At 41.8% G+C, this 12,184-nt stretch overlaps 1 protein-coding gene across 1 annotated transcript in view; it reads left to right on the top strand.

The window, feature by feature from the left end:
• Window positions 1-1,985: 1,985 nt before the first annotated feature.
• Window positions 1,986-12,184, top strand: part of ASAP1 (ArfGAP with SH3 domain, ankyrin repeat and PH domain 1) — a 143,825-nt gene continuing 133,626 nt past the window's right edge. Inside the window, exons 1-2 of the mRNA XM_015811829.2 lie at window positions 1,986-2,048; window positions 11,003-11,082. Of these exons, the coding sequence (XP_015667315.1) occupies window positions 11,024-11,082 (59 nt within the window). The 5' untranslated portion in view covers window positions 1,986-2,048; window positions 11,003-11,023. The remainder of the gene's footprint in view (window positions 2,049-11,002; window positions 11,083-12,184) is intronic.

The following is a 12,184-nucleotide window of genomic DNA, read 5'->3' as shown; positions in this document are numbered from 1 at the left end:
CTATCTTACATATTTTTCCAAGAACTCTAGTTTTTTCCTCATCTATAATGAATGTCTGTCAACATTCTGGACTAAGTCCCTATTCTGCATTCAAGACATTTAAATATATATTTTACTTAACTTTATTTCCTAACCCAGTGGTGGCGAACCTATGGCACGGGTGCCAGAGGCGGCACTCGGAGCCCTCTCTGTGGGCACACGTGCCGTTGCCCCAGCCTTGCCTCCCCCTGCGACCCGCTCACCAGCAGCCCCCCCCCGGAGGAGAGTCGCCCCCAAGCGTGGCCCACGCGGAGCAGCGCAGCCAAGGACATGGCAGCCAGGCAGCGTAGACAAGACTCTGCCCTCATGCCCCATCGCACACAGTTGATGCTGCGGGGCACGGGCAGAGGGTGTGGCCGCCATGGTGCTGCTGGGCGATCTGGGGCAGGCCCTGGAGGCGGTGAGTGGCCCCGCGGGCAGGCGGAGCAAGGGCGGGGCCGGGGGTGGAGCGAGGGCGGCGCCAGTTTTTGGGCACTCAGTCTCTAAAAGGTTCGCCATCACTGTCCTAACCTTTCCACGCTGCTCTCTCCCCAACAGTTCAGAGCCGAGAAAATTTAAGAAAATAAAAATAAAAGTCATCAGATGAAAAACAGCGCTTTTGAAACGGGATTGTTCTGCTATTTAATTGTTCTGCCCTCTTTTGCCACTGTGCTTAGGTTCAGGCACATGAGCTCTCGCAAGAATTCAAATCTTCCATAAAGAGAAATAAGCAGTGGAAACTGGCAACGGGATTCTGATCAAAGGGTTTAAGAAGAAAGATTACAATTTTCCCGTCCTCCTGGATTATTACAGTCTTCCAGTCGTGCTCGTAAGACATACAGCCTGCAATTTGGCATCCACTTAAGATCAAGAGCACTGATCAAAGCGGTTGATGGGGAAAAATATTTCTTTCAAGAACGAAGCCAATTTACAGATTGAAAAAGGAATAGTCCCTGTGTTGGTAGCGAACAAGTTTATGAACTATCCATTAGATACAGTACATTTGAGGCATCCTCGTATCTCATGTATGTAATTACAATTCTTTCTTTCTGTCTGTCTATCACAGACATGTCAAACACAAGGCCCGGGGGCCAGATGCGGCCCGCGAAGTGGTTTCATGTAGCCCGCGAAGCCATCCTGGAAACAGTGAGGGAACGGCCCTCGCTGCCTTGGCCCTGGTCCAGGCTGGCCGGGAGCCAATGTACAATTTTGTGGTGGCCATCTATGCTGAAACACATTCAGTCTTAGCTCCACAAGGCCGTCCAGAAACAGCGAGGAACCAGCCCCTGCTGTGTTGGCCCCGCCCCACTGGGTGCATGCTGGGGAGGTGTCACCCTTTGTGAGGAATGAAGAAATGCACCAGGCCTTGGCGCTTGCCCCGGTCCCACCCCCTTCTGCCAGAGACCCTCAGATCTGTCCCACTCCTGCCCAGGCCCCCACAGGCACCCTTGACGCGAACGATGTAGAGCTGGCCACGCCCACCCATTAGGCCACACCCACTCCATCCACACCCACCCAGTAGGCCGCACCCACCCTGGCCACACCCATCCGCCCCCCCAGGGCAACCACAATGCTGATGCGGCCCTCAATGAAATTGAGTTTGACACCCCTGGTCTATCAAATCGCCTCTTTATTGTTTTTACAATTAGCTCAAGGCGGTGAGCATATCCAACACAATTTTTTCCTCCTATTTTCCCCACAACAATGAGGTGGGCTGGGCTGAGAGAGAGTGACTGGCCCAAAGTCACCCAGCCAGTTTTCATGCCTAAGGCGGGACTAGAACTCAGCGTCTCCTGCTTTTCTAGGCCTGATGCTTTAACCACTGGACCAAACCGGCTCTCTTATGTTACATAACTGCAAGACAAAACTGTCAACAAAGCTTAGCAAAATGTATTCTTTGGGTTTACAGTACACATGTTAAAAGTAACCGGTGAGCTTACTGCATCAGGGAACAAGTCGATTCATCCTTCCAAGCATCCTGAAGCTCTTCCACATCATTCAGCATCCTGAGAAAGAGAAGAAAGAGAACCGTAAGCTTGCTTAAAATACAACCTTTATTTGACCTCAGCATGAATTTGACAGAAAAGATTCATGAGCTAGAAACATACAACTCCTGCTTGCAAATTCACCCTGCAAAATCTTTGCAGGTTTTGTTTATGTAGATTCTCAGTCATCCAGGTCCTGATGACCCCAAAGGAGCTTTTTCAAAAAGCAACTGGACTTTGTTTTTCCTAGAAGACGTTTCACTTCTCATCCAAGAAGCTTCTTCAGTTCTGACCGAATGGTGGAGAATGGAAGTCAGAAGTGAAGAAGCTTCTTGGATGAGAAGCGAAATATCTTCAAAGAAAAACAAGAAAGTCTAGTTGCATCTTGAAAAAGCACCTTTAGGACTTTGCAGGTTTTCCATCCCAGTACAAACATTATCCACAAATACTTCTCCATGAGAAATATTCCAAAATATCCTAATGAAATAAAAATGGCAAGCTGTCCGGGAATGTCTGAGCATCTTAACTTTTTTTTAAATGGAAGATTATAAGAGAGAGAGAGAGAGAGAGAGAGAGAGAGAGAGAGAGAGAGAGAGAGAGAGAGAGAGATTACTTATTTAACAACTACTTGTTCAGTGACTGTTGAAACTTACAATGGCACTGAATGTGTAGTAGCAAAGCAAAGTCAATGGGGAAGCCAGCAGGAAATCAGAAGTCATGGCCACGTGAAGTCCTTACTTAACACCATCACCTGGGATTTCCAGAACTGTGATCACTAAGTGGTGCTGTCTTAAAACCACATTGCTTAATGAGGGACTTTCCGGTCCCAATTAGGGTTGTTAAACAAGGATGAGCTGTTTCTTCCTGGAATAGATAGTGCCAAGAAATTAGTCAATTTCACTTCTTGCAACTCTTGAACTCTCCCCCCTCGAATCAAGTCCATTTTTGGTCCTGCCTCCATCCTCTTTCTGAATGTAGTTCTAAACCTTTAAAAAGCTCAGTGATAATCAGTCTTCAACTCACATAAGTATTACATGTCATATAACTAATCTCAACAAGCATAGTATTGTCCACACTGGTAGGCAAAATCTTCATAGGTTTTTAGACTGGAAGAGGAATGGTGTCATCCTTGTCCTTACATGAAGATGCTACAGACTGAAACTAGAACCCTTGGCACCAAATTATAAGTTACACCTTGTGACTCGGGATGGAATCAGGTGTTCTGTTCTTGCATTGCTAAAAGAGAGCTTAAGATGAACCAGCATTCTAATATTAATGTCTATTTAGCTACTAACTCCATAGCACAATTATGAAGCCATTATGGAGTCTTTAGTATATCCACATATTAAAAATAGCTAGCGCTCTTCTAGTGAGTCTCAAATGGTTTTTTCTTACCATGCAGCCACTGCAGAATTCTTAAAGATAGTCCTACTCCCACATCTTTCTACTTTTTAAGAAAATAAAGAGAGATTTGTCCATCTATCAAACAGCTCATCAGCATTATTTCTTTGGAACTCTGCAGATCCTGGCTGATTTGGACAGAGTGACTTCTTCTGAGATCACTTTTTTTTTTATTTCTCCCTGCCCTTCACTATGCTTTTCAAAGGTTCTTTGTTGGCAATTTCCTTTCCTTCTACATCCACTCCTCCCCCAATGTTCATGTCACCAATTCATGTGAGCAACAAACGTCATGTACCGCAACAGTTGGCATAGCCCAAGCAGTGGCATTAAAAAAGGCAGACTTCAGACTTCAAGGATGGCAAAACCCTGGATCTTTTCTCGTTTCCTTATGCAACCAGTTGCAACCACAGGTATCTGTTGGCAGTAAGCCACCCAGGTAAGTGAGCCCAGAGTTTTTTGCCAAACAAAATCTCAGCAAGAGGCAAATCATACATCAAAGAAATTGTTCTGGCATCCAAAATCATCCAAAAGGAATCATCTCTTCAAAGAATTGATTTTTTTTCCCCAGGGATTGTTTGACAATCCTATTTACTACAAAACAGATTACAAATATTCTGGGCTAGATGTTATATGGGATTAGTTCCACTGTTTGGTTATATACTTACCTAAAAGTCACAGTGGTGGCTTTCTTACCTCATTGATGGATGGATTATGTGCCATCACGTTGGTGTGACCATGTAGACCAGGAGTCTTCAAACTTGGCCCTTTTATGACTTGTCGACTTCAACTCCCAGAATTCCTCAGCCAGCGTGCCTGGCTGAGGAATTCTTGGAGTTGAAGTCCACAAATCATAAAAGGGCCAAGTTTGAAGACCCCTGATATAGACAGATTTTCTCTATGATGATCTATCCCTAACCTGTCCTTTCAGGTCTTCTAATGGTGCACCCATCATCTCTGTAACTGAATCCAACCCAACAGAAGAGAATATTTGTAGCTCAGGGTTGGAACCATTGGGTCCTTGGTGCCTTCTGAGCTTGGTTGTTTTCTAGCAGACATTTCATACCCAAGTTGGGTAATGAAACATCTGCAAGAGAGCTCTATGTCCATCCTTCTTTCAGCTGGTTGTCCTCTCCTTCCTTCTACCTCCTCCACAGAGTTTGGTCTTTCCATAGATGTCCAAGGTGCAATAACTTGAGCCTGGTCGTTTGTGCGTCAAGAAAGAACTTCTGGTTTATGTGTTCATTGATTCCATTTGCTTGTTTTCTTGGCTACTGTCTTTTGCATGTCTCCACAATACATGGAGACAGTTGACAGTTGAACAACTGATAGTCTTGACCAAAGCTAGTGGTCATCATTATCATGTACTTGCCAGGGAACATCTATTGAGCCATTCAATTATTAATAGCATTTGTGGTGGTCTTGATTGTAGAGTTCCTTCCTCCCTCTGTCCCATTAATCTAGAACATTGCTTCTCAAATCTTGGCAAGGCACATGTGGAGTTGAAGTCCACACGTCTTCAAATTGCCAAGGTTGAGAAGCAAGCTTCTTTCGGTTTCTCTGACATTATAAAATGCTTCCCTGATTTGGAAATTATTTTTTCCCCACTGTTTCTTATGCTTCTCTGTTCGGCTGTCTATCTGTCTGTCTGCCCATCTGAGATCATGTGACTGGGTGGAACAGGGGTAGCCATACAACAGCACAATCGTTTTGTTGATATTGAAACAATAAGGAACTGCCAATCCTTGTTGTCCCTGACACTAAATAAATAATAAATAATAAATAATAAATAATAAATAATAAATAATAAATAATAAATAATAAATAATAAATAATAGATAATAAATAATAAACAATAAACAATAAACAATAAACAATAAACAATAAACGATAAACGATGAACGATGAACGATGAACGATGATAATGATAATGATAATGATAATAATAATAATAATAATAATAATAATAATAATAATAATAATAATAATAATAATAATAATAATAATGTTGGGAGGGACCTTGGAGGTCATCAAGTCCAACCCCCTGCTCAGGCAGGAAACCCTATACCATTTCAGACAAATGGCTGTCCAGTTTCTTCTTAAAAACTTCCAGTGTTGGAGCATTCATAGCTTCTGGAGGCAGGTTGTTCCATTGGTTAATTGTTCTAACTGTCAGGAAGTTTCTCCTTAGTTCTAGGTTGCTTCTCTCCTTGATCAGTTTCCATCCGTTGCTTCTTGTCCTGCCTTCAGGTGCTTCGGAGAATAGCTTGACTCCCTCTTCTTTGGGGCAGCCCCTGAGATACTGGAACACTGCTATCATGTCCCCCCTCGTCCTTCTCTTCATTAAACTAGACATACCCAATTCCAGCAACCGTTCCTTATATGTTTTAGCCTCCAGTCCCCTTATCATTTTTGTTGCTCTTCTCTGTACTCTTTCTAGAGTCTCAACATCTTTTTTACATCGTGGTGACCAAAACTGGATGCAGTATTCCAAGTGTGGCCTTACCAAGGCATTGGGGAGATATGTTAGCAGTGTTCCAGTATCTGAGGGGCTGCCACAAGACAGAGAGAGTCAGGTTGTTCACCAAAGCACCAGAGGGAAGGATGAGAAACAATGGTTGGAAACTGATCAAAGAGAGAAGCAACCTGGAATTAAGGAGAAACTTCCTGACAGTGAGGACAATCAACCAGTGGAACAGCTTACCCCAGAAATTGTGGGTGCTCCACAAATTTTTAAGAAGAGACTGGACATTCAGCTGTCTGAGACAGTATAGGTTCTCCTGCTTCAGCAGGGGGCTGGACTAGAGGACCTCCAAGGTTCCATTCAGCTCTATTCTATTCTTCTTCAATGCTGACAGCTGATGCTACTGAGCGATTTCCTCTAAAAGTTCCCACTAAAATTTCCTCCTGTTTTCTGAGATAATGTAAAGCGATCTCTTTTCCCAAAGCATTTGTTGGGGGAAAAGAATAGGGTGTGAACCAGCCTCTCTCAAATCTTTCAACTGTTTGCTTACACAGAAAGAAGAAGTATAATTATGCTCTGCTTGCAGTATAGCTCAAGGTCAAAACTCTGCGATTTAGGCTGCTGTTGAGAGACAGTGACTACAGCAACCATATTAATAAGGATTTGGTAACATTTTTTCTTTCTTTCTTTTTTTGGGCTCACTCCAATCCAGTTTTATCGGGATTTTGATATTAACATCCACAATTAACGTTCACAAATGACAACATTGCTCTTTCTGGTATTAATGAACATAAATGAGCACCAGTATATGAGTTCATAAATAAGAGCCTTATGAGACGGTATGAAGGCTCTCCAGAATCTGCAGAAGTGCAGCAATCTTTAAGAAAAATAAAAAAGGAACATGCTTCTATTCTCTAAATAGTCTGGTAAAGATCTAATACAGCGGTTCTCAACCTATGGGTCGCGACCCCATTTGGGGTCGATCAACCATTTCACGGAGGTCGCCAAGCAAGGCTGTCTGCCATTTTTTTCCGCTTTTCCGGCGGGTGCCTTACCTCCCTTGAGCTGGGCCAGCTGGTGGTCGGCCTGCTCCGTCTCTGCTGCTTGCCAGCTACGCCTCGGCCAGCGAAGGGGGCGGAACCACGCATGTGTGGTGCTCCCGGGCAGGGACAGTCCTCGGCTTACAACTGGTTGGGTAGTCCTCGACTTACGACTGGTTTAGTCCTCGACTTACAACCGGTTGGGGGTCGCGGCATTAAAAAGGTTGAGAACCACTGATCTAATATAACCTATTCTATGAGACCTATAGAGTCCACTCTACCCAGCCAAGCCAGCATATCTGTAAATAAAAGGAAAAAATGAAAAAATACATGAGCTTCCAAGTATCTCACTCAAAATTAAATAATAATAATAATAATTTTATTTTAGAGTTTTATCCTACTTTTAGCCTAATGCTGGGAAAGATGGAGGGCAATAGAAGAAGGGGATGACAGAGAATGAGGTGGCTGGATGGAGTCACTGAAGCAGTAGGCGTGAACTTAAATGGACTCCGGAAGATGGTAGAGGACAGGAAGGCCTGGAGAAACATTGTCCATGGGGTCACAATGGGTCGGACACGACTTCGCAACTAACAACAACAACATCCTACTTTTATTATTTTTATAAACAACTCAAAGTAGTGAACATAATCCTCCTTCCTCTCTCATTTTCCTCACAACAATCTTGTGAGGTGGGATGGGCTGAGAGAGAGAGTGAATGGCCCAAAGTTCATCCAGCCATAGTCTCCCAATTTCTAGTCTGGTGTCTTCACCAGTAGACTGGTTTTCTCACAGTGAGATACCTGCTGAGATACCTGCAATTTAGGATGATGTCAAAGAATATAATAGCAATCCCTGAACTCATTGTAACCTTTGGCCTGCTTCTTTCTCCAAGGGGTAAGTCAAGAGGTCAAAATACTCAAAATTAAAAATGTATCAGTCTTGGTGGAGAAGAATAAATCAATAGTTGTTGAAGTTTGAGATGCTGTTAGCAAAAATCTCCACAGATGATGATGATGATGATGATGATGATGATGATGATGATGATGATGATGATGATGATGATGGAGGAGGAGGAGGAGGAGGAGGAGGAGGAGGAGGAGGAGGAGGAGGAAGAGAAGAATTAAATGTATATGCCATCCAGTTCTCAGCAATTCTGGTCAGTTAGATTTCCATCTGTGTGTTTCAAATTTGTTTCAGGAAAGATTTACTGCTTTAGAATAAAATTTTACCTCAGGTTTAGATTAATTTTGCTTAATTATTTCTATACTAAATAAATAGCCAAAGAGTCTAATTATATTCTTACTGTAGTCCACAGCTACCTGCATCCCATATTTTGTCTAATATAACATTAGCCTTGAAAATCATGTTGTCTGACTCTAATACCGTAAGTTCATGATTACCAATTTAGATTAATTTAAGAAGGCATAAGCAGTAGAAGTCTACAAACACAATACCTACAAAAATCTCTGAATACCAAGGCAGAAGGGACTGAATATCATGCTTGAGAGCTTCCCGTTGGTACCTGTGTCGCCATTATGGTACAGAATCCTGACCCAGACTGACCCTCAGTCTGATACAACAAGGCAGCATTTCTGTTCTTAAAGGTCTTTTCCGTTTTCTCTTGGCAATGAAAAGAAACACATGACATCATGGCTTGGATTAAATAATTAGACTAAGTAGTAATTCGGTTTTTCTGGTTTTGACATACAATGATATATGAACCCAGACTTTGATGAAATGAAATGTAATCAATCTTTATTACAGTCCTAGACCAGCATAAGACATGGTGGAAGAATACAGTCCATTAAAGAAGGCACGGGTATATAAGAGTTATAAAAAGGTGTAGGGAGATATAAAGAGTTATATGAAAGACATGTAAAATATGTATGGTTATATTTGTGGTTAGGTATGAATAATGTAAATTAAAAGATTGTACGCTGCTAGGTTATAAACTACTCTGTGGTGGCCAAACAAGATTAAATGTGATTTATGATTTAGCATTGTGTGCGAATTAAATCTTAAAGCTGTTTGTGGTGGTATGAACTCTCTCCTCAAATTTGCTAGCAATTTATTTACTTATTTATTTTTATTCTGACTTTAGAATTTCTATAAATGACTCAAGACCACATTCCCCAGCTGGCTTTCATGCCTAAGGCGGGACTAGAACTCATCCTCTGCTGGTGATTGGCCCAAAGTCCCTCAGCTGGCTTTCATGCCAACCACTATCATGACCACTCCCAATTTATGGCATACAAACTCACTTCAAACCATAGTTTCAGTTCCTATAACTACCTTGCCCGCTCCTTTGCCATATGAATTTAGTTTGCCTGCTCTCAGATAGCTCCACATGAAACTATTCAGTGTGCTCAAGTGATGCTTTCATAAATTTGGTTCCCACACTTTCTCCGGAGCATCTAGAACATAGAACATACAACATAGAATCATAGGGCTGGAAGGAATCTGAGAGATCCTCTACACCATTTCAGACAAATGGCTGTCCAGTCTCTTCTTAAAAACTTCCACTGTTGGAGCATTCACAGCTTCTGGAGGCAGGTTGTTCCACTGGTTAATTGTTCTGTCAGGAAATTTCTCCTTCGTTCTAGGTTGCTTCTCTCCTTGGTTAGTTTCCATCCGTTGCTTCTCGTCCTGCCTTCAGGTGCCTTGGAGAATAGCTTGACTCCCTCTTCTTTGGGGCAGCCCCTGAGATATTGGAAGACTGCTATCATGTCACCCGTCATCCTTCTCTTCATTAGACTAGACATACCCAATTCCAGCAACTGTTTTTCATATGTTTTAGTCCCTTAATCATCTTTGTTGCTCTTCTCTGTACTCTTTGTAGAGTCCCAACATTTTTTTACATCATGGTGACCAAACTGGATGCAGTATTCCAAGTGTGACCTTACCAAGGCATTGTAAAATGGTATTAATGCTTCTCTCCTTGGTTAGTTTCCACCCATTGCTACTTGTTCTGCCTTCAGGTGCTTTGGAGAATAGCTTGACTCCCTCTTCTTTGTGGCAGCCCCTGAGATATTGGAACACTGCTATCATGTCCCCCCTCGTCCTTCTCTTCATTAAATTAGACATACCCAATTCCAGCAACCGTTCCTTATATGTTTTAGCTTCCAGTCCCCTAATCATCTTTGTTGCTCTTCTCTGCACTCTTTCTAAAGTCTCAACATCTTTTTTACATCGTGGTGACCAAAACTGGATGCAGTATTCCAAGTGTGGCCTTACCAAGGCATTGTAAAATGGTATTAATACTTCATGTGATCTTGATTCTATCCCTCTGTTAATGCAGCCCAGCACTGTGTTGGCCTTTTTGGCAGCTGCAGCACACTGCTGGCTCATATTTAAGTGATTGTCCACTAGGACTCCAAGATCCTTCTCACAGTTGCTACTATTGAGCAAGGTACCCCCTATATTATACCAGTGCATTTGGTTTTTCTTGCCTAAATGTAGAACCTTGCTTTCTACCTTACTATCAATGATATCTTTGTTTAAATTCTGTTTTCAATCACTTAAAGAAAAATTGACTTGGGTCACACAAAACACTGCAATAGCTTAAAATGAGAGGGGTCATTTGTGGTTCTTTATATTTTAAAAATTCCACCACTAACTTAGCCAGGCTAAGATGTAATAGAGTTTATTTGTTTGGTTGAGCTGTATTATGTAAATGCAGGATCAAGATTTTATTAATCTGGATTTAAGAGTTTAACGCGGTTGTTCTGTTTTACCTCAAGGGATGATTGCAGTGAGAATTTCCTTAATCAGCTGGGATGAAATGGTTATAATTTGAGCAGTTTCTGCCACACGGAGATAAAAAAAACAACTGCTGTGTCAACTACAGTACAAGAAGTTTAATTGTTTACTTCAGAATAGTTTTTGTGTCAAATGACTTCATGGCAGTTCCTGTGGGAATTATATCTTGTAACTGTAGATATTGTTCCTGCTTGTCCGAGTATTAAATGAGCCATTGAAAAAAAAAAGAGTGCATAGGTGTGCTTAATAATATGTAGGCCTTTTCCTTGATATATTCTCTTTGATTTTAATTAGTTCGTCCCTCTTTTTCCCTCCCTTCCCCGCTCACATTTTTGTAGGTAATTTTCTTGTGTTGAGACATGAGATCTTCAGCTTCCAGGTTGTCCAGCTTCTCCTCGAGGGATTCATTATGGAATCGGTAAGAAACAGTGTTTTAAGCCAAAATAACAGCTTTGTGAGACCTATTGAAGTACAACATTGCACTGAAGATGCCTAGCTTCCTGTCTGTTGTTAGGAGTTACAAAATTGTGGCCTTTTCAGAGATGTTTGTGTGATTTTGGAAATTCTGCTCCTGCCTTTGCCCCACTTTTTGTAATTTTAATATCCCCCTTTTTAAAAAAATAATAATCTTGGTCTTTTTTTCATGCTCCACTGGTTGTTTAATGCTTGCTGCTGTCATTGTTAAAACTCTAGTCTTGTTTTGATTGAGATAATACAGAAGAAGCACAACGACCCATGCACAGAGAAAAGAAGCACACACACTCTTATGCAGCCAATGCCATTTGTACAAAGAAAAACGGGATGCAAATACAGTTTTTTTTAAAAAAAAAAGAGTGAATTTTTCCTAACCTCTGTAAAAATGGGTATTATGGCCATTTAATAAACAGGGAAATAAAGGTTTAAAAACTTGACAATGAGTGAGGTAGACATTCATGGCCTTTTCTCATATACGTAGTCCTTGATTTACAAGCATCCGTTTAGCAACTGTTCAGAGTTATGACGGCACTGCAAAAGGGTGATTTATGACCAGTTTTATGAATATTGCAGCCTCCCATAGAATTTTGATGTGATCAAAAATTCAGTTGTTTGGCAACCGGCAAGTGTTCATGACAGTTTCAATGTCCCAGGGCCATGTAATCATCATTTGCAATCTTCCCAGCTCACTTCCAACAAGCAAAGTCAATGGGGGGGGGAGAGCCAGATTTCCTTAACAATCGTGTGATTCACTTAATGACTGTAAAGATTCGCTTAATAACTGCAGCAAAAAAAGGTTGTAAAATCAGGCCCAACTTAATGAGCGCCTCGCTTATCAATGAAAGTTCCGGTCTCGATTGTAGTCATAAATTGAGAATTACCTGTAGACAATATAGTGTAAAGTAAAGTTCTACATTTAGGCAAGAAAAACCAAATGTACAGGTATAGTACAGGGGGTATCTTGCTCAATAGAAGCAACTGTGAGAGGGATCTCGGAGTCCTAGTGGACAATCAGTTAGATACGAGCCAGCAGTGTGCTGCAGCTG

Source organism: Protobothrops mucrosquamatus, unplaced genomic scaffold (assembly GCF_001527695.2).
Source record: "Protobothrops mucrosquamatus isolate PMUCROS unplaced genomic scaffold, P.Mucros_1.0 scaffold_53, whole genome shotgun sequence".
Lineage (NCBI taxonomy): Eukaryota > Metazoa > Chordata > Lepidosauria > Squamata > Viperidae > Protobothrops > Protobothrops mucrosquamatus.
Note: the sequence above shows the minus strand (reverse complement) of the source record. Positions and strands in the feature narration are given on the sequence as shown.